The 13,098-nt window shown below is 40.9% G+C and overlaps 1 protein-coding gene across 1 annotated transcript in view; it reads right to left on the minus strand.

Annotated features, from left to right (window-relative positions):
* The window catches only part of COL24A1 (collagen type XXIV alpha 1 chain), a 226,266-nt gene that overhangs the window by 39,234 nt on the left and 173,934 nt on the right, over window positions 1-13,098 (minus strand). The window contains exons 38-45 of the mRNA XM_065409330.1: window positions 12,440-12,547; window positions 10,659-10,712; window positions 9,798-9,851; window positions 8,477-8,533; window positions 6,567-6,620; window positions 5,150-5,203; window positions 4,965-5,018; window positions 1,527-1,580 (exon numbers count right to left, since the gene is read on the minus strand). Coding sequence (XP_065265402.1) covers window positions 1,527-1,580; window positions 4,965-5,018; window positions 5,150-5,203; window positions 6,567-6,620; window positions 8,477-8,533; window positions 9,798-9,851; window positions 10,659-10,712; window positions 12,440-12,547 — 489 coding nt within the window. The remainder of the gene's footprint in view (window positions 1-1,526; window positions 1,581-4,964; window positions 5,019-5,149; window positions 5,204-6,566; window positions 6,621-8,476; window positions 8,534-9,797; window positions 9,852-10,658; window positions 10,713-12,439; window positions 12,548-13,098) is intronic.

The following is a 13,098-nucleotide window of genomic DNA, read 5'->3' on the forward strand; positions in this document are numbered from 1 at the left end:
TTCATCAAAGCTTCAGTGAATTTCTTTCAACAAGATGATTTACCTTTAAACTGCAATATACTAGTGGAAGAGGCTTAGAACTCATGTAACTACACCTCTACCCTGATATAACATGACCCAATATAACACAAATTTGGATATAACGTGGTAAAGCAGTGCTCCGGAGGAGCGGGGTCAAAAGCCAGCGGATCAAAGCAAGTTCAATATAACGCGGTTTCACCTATAATGCGGTAAGATTTTTTGGCTCCCGAGGACAGCGTTATATCGGGGTAGAGGTGTATCTCCAAGTGAATGCACGCACCAGAAATACAAAATATCCTCTCCAACTAGATCACTATGCCTCATCCAAAAATGTGTTTTAAACAGTGATATAAATATGTAAAACATTTGTCATGTAAAACTTGGCTTCAATTTTTAATGGTACAAGTGGCACCTTGTAATGAGCCTTAGATAAGCTTTGAAATTCCCCAGAAGCCTCCTCTCATCGCTCCTCTCTTCCCTGCTTCTCCTTCCTTTTTCCTGCCTTTCCCCGTGTTCTCTTTGTTCTGCACTACTGATACTACATATGCATCTGTTCAGTACTTCCGAGGGCATATCTAAACTTCTAGAATTGCCACATCACTTAATTTATCCAATAAAATGCTGTCCATCCACTCTGTACAGGATGTGCAGTTTGTTGACAGGCTTCTATTAGGCAGCTGTACTTCTCATTTACCAGAAATGATAGTATGTGAAGCTAGTAAAAGTTATTTACAGCATGTGCTGGTGTGTGTTATTTATTAGTGGACCCAGAAATAGCCTTGTTGTAATGTATACTAGGGAATGTTTATGGAACATTCACTGGTTTCCTCTTCTACTCACCCCTTGTGGAGAGGGGGAAGGATTAGTTCCTCTAAAAAGGAGTAACTGCTTTTTAATGAAAGTGTATTTAATATCTGGGGTCTGATGGAGTGACAAAGGTGGGGAAAGGTCAGAAGCTCAGGCAGCCATATTTGTCATGGGCACATGGATGGAGAGTTCTGAAGGCAGTACACATTCGAAGGAGAATTTATGGGAGCCAATGAGTGAGAGTGTGTGTGTGTGTGTGGGGGGGGAACAAATGCAGCTAACTTCAGGGTGGTCCCTGTTAATGTGATAAGAACTGTATGATCTGTGTAAACTCTACAGACAAAGAATGTAGTTATAACTTTGCAAATGGGAAGCAGCCTCAGGATATAATTCACTAATTGTACCTCATTCCAATGTGCTGATTAACTGAGAGAGTTCGTTTTCAGTATCATTTAATACCATTTTGTGTTTCATCAAAGATTATTGGCCTGATTCTCATTTACCTTAAGGACAATTACATTTAGATCCACTTTGAGTCCCATTTAGATTGGCAAAGCAGTATAAAGTGGTCTTACGGTAAATGAGAATCAGGCCTTATACTACCACAAGCAATGAATAATTTTGATTTTTATATGCATCAGCATTTGCATTTATCTGTTTTATAAACTGAACATAGATGGTAGAATCTTGTTACTTACAGGAATTCCAGGTTTCCCAGCTTGACCAGTCATTCCTCTTTTTCCAGTGGGTCCCTAGATAATTCAAACATTTGTGAATTGGTCATACCAAAGACATAAAAGAAGATTCTAATGAGAATCTTTTCATTACCTGGCTTTGGATCAGGCCCTAAAAGCATGTCATTTTCAACAATCAAAACAAAGATTTCATAGTGTGGTTGCTACCAGTTTTCCCCTTCTTCTTTAATATACTGTACAATTTCAGATAATTTCAACAGTACCAGAGCTAATCAGGATATTCCAGATATTTAGGTAACTTTGCACCATCAGACAATATCACTGTAACAAAGTACATTTTTCTATAGCACTTTCATCTCTTTTTGAAAAGCAAAGCATACAAAATAAGAAATATGGGCACACTGTATATGCTGACGCCTGTATTGGAAAACAGGACTTTTGCCATAGTGAATATTCCCTTTTATCTGGACTCTAAACACAATACGAATGATGAAATAAACAGTTAATTAAAAAAACTACTTTTTGGATTGCACAACCAATGTGGAGACATCTGTGGATTTCGCTAACTTACTGATATGGAGAAGGTAACATTTTCAAAAGCATCTAAGTCCCATTGACTTTCAATGGGTCTGAAGCACTTTTGAGAAGATCCCAAAGCACATAGAAAACTTTAAAAAGCCATTATAAACCACAGTGTATACAGGGATCATTCATCCACTTCAGAAATACAGCCACCTCTGAGTAGACGGCAGTAGTACACAACAACACTACAGCATAGATTGAGTAGAAAAGACCTTTTAAAGTTTTCTGCTCTAAATTATTTTTAACACAATTTCTAGAAATAAAGGCTAGTGAATAACCATACTATGTTAAAACTATATTCCACCTAATAAAGTTTAAACAAACTAAAGATAAAGGTAAATACAAAACCCACCATCCAACTAATGTAAATACCAGAAAGTTAACAAAATACTGTTCCATTGTTTAATTTAATAACTTTTCTTAATAAAACTATGGCACAAAAACTCCACCAATTAAAACTGAAATCTATACATTTAAAGCACCCTGTTTTGCTTTCATTAACATTTCAGAGTTCATATAAAATAAAAATAGTTAATTAATTAATTAATAGTTCTGTGTGACTAGCCTTGTAAGACTTATTTAGAGCAGCACTATTCACACCACAGAAGCCAAGGTTGTGTCAATGTTTCTATTATTAACCTGCTTTTTTATAAGACTTTAGGCTGTAAAGTTTTGTTCCAGGCTGAATATTGGCTCCAAATTGGCATATGGAGATTTCTTGCTGGGGAGTATTTTCTGACTAATATAATGGAAGTTTTCCCCAGGGAGAGGGTTGAGGGATGACTGTTTTTGTCCTACAGTGTGCATATGTTCTCAAAGTCAATACATCAGAAGGCATAGGCGAGGTTTCATGTTGGTACTGGTATGTGAGGATTTCAGGTGTTCATTTTGCATTACTGCCCATTTCCAATGTGTCTCAGATTATCATCTATACACAGAAAATGGTTTATTTGCAGCAGGATTGTGGGGTGAGGGTGGGAGTTCTGGGACAAATCACTAATATCCATCCCATTTAAGTTGCAATGGGAATACAGATTACAAATCATCTTTATTCTAATCCTTCTAAAAATATTAGAAGCCAATAAAAGTCACCCAATGGCAGAGTGTGAAATACTTTAGGCAACTTACAGCACACCATGAGAACAAAGTATTACTGGTGTAGGAAAATATTTATATTTGATCTTTTCAAGACTTGCTCTGTCATTAGTGTGCTGTTGTTTTGTAGCATACTCCATACTTCCAGGCCTCAGTCGAAAGCCCAGCCATTCTGAATGTACATACTATACAGTCTGATTGGGCTTTCCTTACAGATTATTTCATCAGATGGATCAGCGCTATGTAATTCTGGGTGTTTGGACAGGGCTAGTTTGTCAAGTGGGCTTCCATTTAAGGACATAAAAGGACATTCAAATATTTTGAGAAGAAGCAAATTTGTAAAGGCTTTTCACCACTTCAGGGTAAAAATACTTATCTGTCAGGTAGTACTTATTTGCTATCTTAGGTTATTGTGAATTTTTGGTAAGTTTCCATTTCATGCTATTTTTCTCCTTAAGGGATGAAATAGAAACAGGATCATTTTAGTCTCAACACCAATATAAATGTATGATGCCTCAATACCACTGTGCCACTGTCAATCATTTTCAGGAAAACTATCATATCTTTTTTCCATAAGCCTAACAGCTGGAAAAAGTAGGCCAAATATTTCAAAATTGTATTTGATTCTGATATCTGATTCTTAATAAAGCGGAGGGATAGCTCAGTGGTTTGAGCATTAACCTGTTAAACCCAGGATTGTGAGTTCAATCCTTGATGGGGCCATTTAGAAACTGGGGTAAAAATCTGTCTGGGGCTTGGTCCTTCTTTGAGCAGGGGGTTGGACTAGATAACCTCCTGAGGTCCTTTCCAACCCTGATATTCTATGATACAGCACACAGGAGCCAGATTGGAGCAGGCCCTTGTGTGGGCACGGGAGAGAGGAAACATGAAAGGAACTTGCTCATTTGTGACCTGAGTACAGGTGGTCAGCCTCAATTGTAGACCTTAGGCTACCTTGAGAGCAATGGCTGCTCCTAGCTAATATCATTTGGAAGAGGGGGTGAGGATGACAATTTCTCTACCCTCTAACCCTAACCCCAGCCTACTTTCCCTCAGCCAGTGGAATGCACGGTAAGGGATGTAGAAGTGGGCATACTCCTCCGGCACACTCTGGGAGCTTCAGAAGACATTGTGCTCTGGAGTGGTGAAACTCTTCACTGCCTCCAACTCAGAGTGGTGCCTTAAAGGAAGTGTTGAAACTTAGGTAAATACACATTAACAGTTCCTAAAATATTTGGAAATATAAATATGTTGTAATAAAATATGGCAAAAGGAGACATACATCAGGTAATTAGGGCCAAAAATCAACCAACTCCAAAATCAGTTGGCATCTTGAATCTGGCCTAATTTGAAATCTAAATATCTTTTATAGAGAAAAGTCTAGTGAGCACAGGGAATTCTATGGAGAAATACAAATGAAGTATACCTAATTTGATGGGGACCCTGTTCAAGTCACACCAGTGGACAACTATGCTATTCATCGCTGTATGGTTTTAGGTAGCAATCAGGTCCATTGTGTTTGTGAGGACTTAATAAGGCATAGAGTGTCAATAAGTGGCAGGAAGTCATGTTAAAATAGAACATGAAGACAAATACTGCAGTCATCTTTCAGCACAACAGCTGTAAATCATGCTTTGTTCTTAAAGGGACCCTTATGATTTAAAAACTTCACTTTGTCTTCTAAGGACAATAATGGTTGTTACAATTGCAAACACAAAAGAATTACAATAAAGTGGAGTTTTCTTTTTTTTTTTTTCCACCTACTTCTGATCCTCTCTCTCCCTTTGGTCCTTGTTCCCCCAATTCACCTGGTTCACCCTTTAGAAAGAACAAACAAACAAAAAAAAAAAAGCAAACACAATTGGCCATGAAGGTAGGAGAGAAATAAATTATTTCCAATAACAAACACAGATGCACAATACATACAGCTAACTGCCTGGAACACTTACTGGAGGCCCTTGTTGTCCAATTGCTCCTCTTAGACCTGAAAGCCCTGTGTGACCCTAGAAACAGAAAACATAAATATCACTGCAGAGATAACTCTGATGAGCTGATCATTTTCTTCTAAAGCCCAATCCTGGGAGGAGCTGCGGATATGTTTACACTGCAAAATAACCCACGATGGCAAGTCTCAGAGCCTGGGTCAAATGATTTGGGCTCACACGACGAGGCTAAAAATAGCACTGTAGATGTTCCTGCTCAGGCTGGAGCCCAGGCTCTGAAACCTGACAAGGGGCATGGGTCTCAGCTGGGACCCACTAGCCCAAGTCAGATGACCCAGCTTCTGAGACTCGCTGCCATGGGTGATTTTTTGCACTGTAGACGTACCCTGAAAATCCTCAACTCCACCGAGTTAAATGGAATTCAGGCTGCTCAGCACCTCATGGAATTAAGGCCTTAATGAGCCTTCATGACAATCCCTACTTCCCGCTCACCATGGGAGGGAATTATACATTGTTTAAAGTTTTCTGCATTCTTGCGAGATTGGCTCATACTTGGTTTATTGCTTTATTATAGGTCTGATCTGTTTTGTGTGTGTAAGATCTTTCTGTCAGGGACTGGTTTCAGAGTGGTAGCCGTGTTAGTCTGTATCAGCAAAAACAACAAGAAGTCCTTGTGGCACCTTAGAGACTAACAAATTTATTTGGGCATAAGCTTTCGTGGGCTAGAACCTACTTCATCAGATGCATGAAGTGAAAAATACAGGAGCAGGTATACATACATGAAAGGATGGGGGCTGCTTTACCAAGTGTGAGGTCAGTCTACGAGATAAATCAATTAACAGCAGAATACCAAGGGAGGAAAAATAAGGTGAGAGTAACAATACAGAGAAATTGGTATTGGGGAATTTCTGTTACTCTCACCTTCTTGTCAACTGTCTGTAACCTACTGTTACTCTCACCTTCTTGTCAACTGTTTGTAATAGGCCACTCTCTTACCACTTCAAAAGTTATTTTTCCTCCCTTGGTATCCTGCTGTTAATTGATTTATCTCATTGGACTGACCTCACACTCCTCATTGTTTCTGTCAGGGACTGTATCTTTTTGTTTTGCTGACGCCACAACAGTAACAATTGTAATGAGTGTTTGTTATAGTGAGGTTACAGCATATTTGCAGGAAAACTGCATAAAACATACACAAAATTATTAGGATGAAAGTTACAAAATAATAGTGTTTGCAATTCCAGACAAATTTATTAGTTTATTCGATACAGTATAAATTTACACTAAGAACTAATCAATACAGGTGAAGCATCAGCAGCTCACTTGTGTGAGAGTGTGTGTGTGTGTGTGTGTGTGTGGGTGCACACGAGAGAGAGAGAACAGCAATTTTGTTTTGCTGTTTTACAAAGCAAGTGGTATTTACCTTGAATCCCTCATCACCAGGTTCTCCTCTATCTCCACGTTCACCACTAGGACCCTAGAGAGACAACCAAAGAGCAGAGTTTAATGGCTGAATTGAAATACTGCTGCAGTAACAATACATCTGGGCCTTTCCTTCAGAACAAACCAATCAACCAGCTGTGAGGTTACCAAAACATACATACTGTTAAATTAGAAAATCAGCTAAATCCACGGAATAAAAATGAACCATTTCTAAAACAAAAATGTATTACAGTAAGACATGCAACCCATCAAAAATATATTGTAAATGAAGACCACAGTCCAAGCTTCTAACCTCCCACAGCTGCAAATCTGGAATAATTCTATTGACATCCAAGGAATCTCTCCAGATTTACACCCATGTAAGTAAGATCAGAATGAGACCTTAACTTTTTTTTTATTTGAAGGGATCATTTGATTCAAATTGCAGAAGATTATAGGAAGGTGCCATTACCATGATTAATATGTAAAGAAAACAAATGACAGGGACCATTAGGTACAGATGGAACCTGTTTTATAATGAACCTGCCTATAGTGAAACTCTGTTTATGAGAGGAAATCCTCAATCCCTTAGCAAAGCCTGCATAAAGAGGTTTAGTGTATGAGAACTGTACAGAAGATGGGGGAGGAAGGGAAGCCTCTCACCTAATCCAGAGGCAGGGCCCTGTGAATGATGGTGCTGCTACTATCGCATCCCATCACCTGCAGTAGAAGCTGCAGTTTGCTGACTGCATTTAAAGGAAAAGTCTCAACTCCCAAATCTGCAAGGTGCTGGGTCCCTGCTGGGAAGGGTTAAGCGCTTTAATGCTCATTGCAGTCAATGAACCAAACCTGCATCCACTGAAGCTGATGCGTGCAGGATCTTACCCAGTGGAGGTAAGGAGGCTCAGCACCTTCCTGAAGGCACTCAGCATTTAGGTGGATGGAGATTTTAATAGGGAGCAGCTTTTCCCTCCCAGTATCTGAAATAAAAGCACTAAGAAAGCAAATATTGCTTTATTTCAAGGTTACCAGGGGATCATCAGGCGCAGTGGATCTTCAAAGTTTATGAACTGACCCACTGGCCATCTCTATTACATGCTCATCATCACGGTACTGATGCCAGGTCCCTACTTCTCCCCTGCACTCTAACGTTTCTGCAGAGACAGCTGCTGTAGAGCTCAGCTACATGGCATGCATGGGGTTGTGGAATCCCCCTCCGTTGCCTCTCCCCTTTTCTGTGTTTCCATTAGATTTTGGGCCTCCTGAAACAGCCACGTGGTATGCTTCCCAGCGGAAACCCACATGGAATGGAATGACTCTGCATACAACTTTTGCTCCAGTTAGCATGGCAGAATCAACACAGCTATGGATGAGTGAACTAGGTTCTCTTCTTTCTCAGGCATCTTCATGAGAATTGTTAACTGAGTTCCCTCTGGAGGTCCAAATTCTGTCTTCATTTACATCTTCTCATTCCATTGCCTTTAAATTCTTCTTTGTAGGTAGTGCTCACACCATTTTAATAAACAAATCATCATAGCAGCTCACCCTCGCACAGTTGCATTCATTTTGCATTGCTAACAGGAATGAAAAGACACTGGGTCACTAAAACAAGCAGATAACTATTTGGAACAAATTCTGTTCTCAGACATGTTGATCTAAATGAAAAGTAATCTCATTAGGATAATTTAACAGGGAGTACAGATCTGCTGAGTAAGAAGGTGCCATTTTTGGACAGCCACTTTTTACAGTAAAACAATGTGTTCAGTTTTGTTTCTAATGACACTGGTTCTGCACCTTTGTATGACAAAGTGACCCTAGACTTCTGAGGCAACTGTGGAACTTGTGGAAACTCCATTTACTGCCTCTTGTCTTGAATCACTAATATAATTTTTTTGAGAAAGAAAGACCTACTGGTTCACCTATGGGCCCAGGTGGTCCCAGTACTGTGTTGTCTTCGCCTGGGTAACCCTAAAAGGAAAATAATTATTAAAAATATTTATTCCTGATAATGAAAATCTACCTAATCACGTTTTTTTTTACTATGCAATACATTCCAATTTTATCTTCAATATTACACAGAAATAAACATTTCATACAGTGCACACACATGCAAATATGGATTATATAACACATGTATACCAATTGGTGATAGTGACTACTACCATTAAGGCTGCAGAAACCCCCCTGCTTTTACATGCACTGCACTTTCAAAAACATTCACATTTTGGGCTAATTACTCCTAATCCAATAGGTGTAGAGGAAACATTGTTAATTACACTGAATATCATAACAATTATATAGGTTAATTTTATGATGTTTTAAATGTCACACTACTACCCACACCAACAGATAAAACACTCTCTGCTCCAGTAACATATTGATCTTAAAGACTAAGGGCCAGTTTTTCTTAGGTATTTAAGCATCCACAGATCCAGAGAGGTGCCTTGTAGGATTTTCAATAGAGCCTAAGCAGGTTAACCTAACTCCCATCGACTTCATGATTGTTAGTTGCCAATCTACTTAGGTTCTTTTGAAAATTCCACCAGGCACCTATCGGCATCTTTAGGAGCCTAAACACCTTTGAAAAACTGGTCCTAATAGGTTACTCTGCAAGGCCTTAATCCTACAAGCTCATCTGCATGGGTGGATCTATGTACCTGTCTGACACCCCATTGCCTTCAGTGAGCATAAGGGTCCGCCTGCAGGATTGAGGTCTAAAAGAATCAGAGTGAATCTATAACATTGGGTCCTGATCCTGTAATCACTTTCTACCAAGCATAGGCCCTGATCCACCAAAGCACTTAAGCATGTATTTGACTTTAAAGTCAAGTCAATGGAAATTCTCACATGCTTAAAGTTAAGAACAAAGTTAAGTACTTTGCTGGATCTACGTTGTTTACTACTGTAAGCACACTCAGGGAAGTCAATGGTGCTGTCTGGTAGTGCAGAAAATGACTGCAGAACTAGGACCTTATGTTTTATAAGCTGAAACATTTTATCATTCTAATTCTTAACTTTATCTTCCTGTAATTTGTTTCCCCAGTTTTAAATTTTTGCTCACACTGCATCACAACAGCAGAGGTGTCATTCTTTTTCCCTTTGATGGTTTTGGATAAACAAAGGCTGTGAAAACTGTCTTTTGAGAAATGCTTTGATAATCTATGAATGTACAGCAACATTTCCACCCTTTACAATCACTGGGACTGTAAACAACAAGAACCAGTCTCCGTACCTTCTCTCCTTTGGGTCCTGGAGGACCAGGTGATCCTGGCTGACCCTGATGACCCTAAAAAAAACCCCAAACAACTAAATATAAAATGTTATATATTGCTCAGATCAGTACTTTCTGCTGTATGATAAATTGAATAGTGACAGTTGAGACAAATTTCCCAGTCTGGGAAATTTGTTGCAGGCAGGTAGACCTCTATGTGTGCAGTCACAGAGGCTCTGTCCAGACAAAGGGGGCCAAGTGCAGGATCAGGGCATTAGTTTGCAATTAATATTTGAAGACAAAGATTTGATGATTATTCCATTAGGTGACAGCAGGAATCCACCTACACTTTGCTTCTACTATATCAGTTTGGAAGAAAATGATTATTTTTTGAGAGAGGCCACAAAACATAAATGTCCTTCTTCTAATCTTGTAAAATCTAAAAACTACAGGTTCTCTTATTGAAAGGGGAAATGCCTGTCCAATCAGCAGGCAATGGTTAAGTTATTAGGAGCTCTCTTCTGCAATCATTATCCTACATAAGTAGTCCTTACCTATGGGACAGTCCTATTGAGTGCAGTGGTCGAGAGCAAGGATTTCATGATTGGGCCTCATGTGCGTAAGAAATAATTGCCAGTGAAACTTTATTATTTATCAATCCATCCATCAAGATTAAATGTATTTATTAAAAATTAGTTTTCATGTAAAAATATCTGGTGTGTCGGTCACCTAGTTGGATATTTACACATTCTTTGTATAGCCGACCTCCAATTATGAGAGATTGTTCAAAATATATTGTAATCACAAAATTATATCTCAGATATAAATACTGACATATATACACACACACACACAAATACATTAATTTTGTAATAAGCTCACCATGTAACCTGGAATTCCTGGCTCTCCTTCAGGTCCCATTACTCCTAAATGTCCCTGTTAAACAGAATAGTCAGTGATAAAGAAACTAATTGCTTGGCACTTGAGTAATGGTTTCTTCTTTGTACAGAGGATGTGTATGCAGGCATGAATATCATTACTGACCATTAGAGGGAATACAAGAAATCTGTACAAAACCAGGGTTGCCAACTTTCTAATTGCACAAAACCGAACATCCTTGCTCCGCCCCTTGCCCTGCCCCTTCATCACTCCACCCCCCCCCCCCCTGTTGCTCACTCTCCCACACCTTCACTCACTCACTCATTTTCACAGGACTGAGGGTATGGGCTTTGGGGTGGGGCCATGAAAGGTTGAGGGTGTGGGAGGGGGCTCCAGGCTGGGGCAGGGGGTTGGGGTGCAGGAGGATGCTACGGACTGGGGGCTAGGGCCAGGGATAAGGGGCTTGGGGTGCAGGAGGGGGCTCTGGGCTGGGGCCGAGGGGTTTGGAGTGTGTGGAGGGCTCTGGGCTGAGGCAAGGGGTTGGGGTACAGGAGGGGGTGTGGACTCTTAGGTGGGGCCAAAAATGTGGGGTTCAGGGTGCAGGAAGGGGCTCTGGGTTGAGGCACAGGGTTGGGGTACGGGAGGGGTGCAGGCTCTGGGCTGGGGCCAGGGATGAGAGGTTTGGGGTGCAGGAGAGGGCTCTGGGCTGGGGACGAGGGATTGTAGTGCGGGAAGGGATTTCAAGCTGGAGCAGGGGGTTGGGATGCGGGAGGGGGTTCAGGTTCCAGGAAGGGGTTTGGGTGCGGGAGGGGGCTTAGGGCTGGGGCAGGGATTTGGGGTGTGGGCTCCAGGTGGTGCTTACCTCAGATGGCTCCCTGGAAGCAGCGGCATGTCCCCGCTCCAGCTCTGCATGCTGCCCCTGTCCGCATGCGCCGCTCCTGCAGCTCCCATTGGCCACGGTTCCTGGCCAATGGGAGCTGCAGAGCTGGCACTCGGGGTGGGGGCAGTGCGTGGAGCCCCCCTGGCTGCGCTTGTGCCTAGGGGCCGCAGGGACATGTTGCTGCTTCTGGGGAGCCGCACAGACCCAGGGCAGACAGAGAGCCTGCCTTAGCCCCGCTGCGCCGCATCCGGATTTTTAACAGCCCAGTTAGCAGTGCTGACCGGAGCTTCCAGGGTCCCTTTTCGACCGGGTATTCTGGTCGAAAACCGGACACCTGGCAACCCTAGTACAAACAGGGCCTTATCCAAAGCCCATTGAAGATGATGGAAAGACACCTATTTTAGAATAGGGGGTGAATTTAAAAATATGACTTTAGAATATGATTCTGATCACAGACACATGGGTGCTTGTGTCAGAAAATCCCACTTACAAGGAACAGACTATATTTTTGGAGTATCTGAGAATAAACTGTGTTCAAAGATAAAAAACATTCCCCCACTGATAGTATTGTTTGTATACATCTTATATCATCTTTGGTCTAAAAATGTTTTAAGGTGGTCAGTTATAAACATCCTTCTTTATTATATTCAGCAGATGATTCCTGAACTACTTAGTCTAGGCCAAGATTCAGGGTAACCTTGTGTGATGACAATAGACAGTGTAGATTGTATTAGCTATTCTAGGAACAAGACAGAGAGAAATGTAGGGTCTATCTGTGTCCAGCAGCCTCAATAAAAATTAACTTTTAAATTCACTACAAGCAAGACTTGTCTCTTCCCCTCTATGAGACTCCATGCCCCTAAACTGTAAATACATGACTCCATAAAAAATAAATTGTTCTAACCAATGGACCTCTAGTTCCTCTTGCGCCTTTAGGACCAAATTTTCCAGGTTGGCCAGCATCACCTGTGGCTCCAATCTCTCCTGGAGGTCCTAGCTGCCCCTTTTCCCCCTGTTGGTGTTATTTTATGGAAAGAATTAAGACATTTACATTACAATTAAATATCAGTTTATACCTTAGCAAAAGAGTCTCATTTAGTAAGGGTATTATTTTTAAACACACAATTTGCTTTTAACTGTAGTTTTTAAATCTGAGAATCTAGGACATGCAGTGAGGAGTATTTCACTAACAAGCATGATGGTTTGTTAGTAATTTATTTCTATATTAGCCAAACTGAATGTTTTATGCTACTACTAGTGATGGGCTCAACCTGCAAAATCCAGAGCCACATTTTGATGCAAACTTCACCTGAGCTGTACGGAACTTGGATCTGATGTTCTGTTTTGGGACCATACCTACCTACTACAGGCTCCATTGCTGTGCTAGTGATAGAAAATTATTTGCCCAACTTCAGGGCAAAGTGTGAGATGAAGTATATGGGGACTTGATTCCTCTTACGCCTAGGGTTTCCTGGCTCATCGCATGAGCCTAATGATACAAGTGGCACAAAAACTTATGGTATCTTCTGGGGCTCTGGATCCATCAACACCAAGTGATTAAGA

The sequence above is a fragment of the Emys orbicularis genome, chromosome 8 (genome assembly GCF_028017835.1).
Source record: "Emys orbicularis isolate rEmyOrb1 chromosome 8, rEmyOrb1.hap1, whole genome shotgun sequence".
NCBI lineage: Eukaryota > Metazoa > Chordata > Testudines > Emydidae > Emys > Emys orbicularis.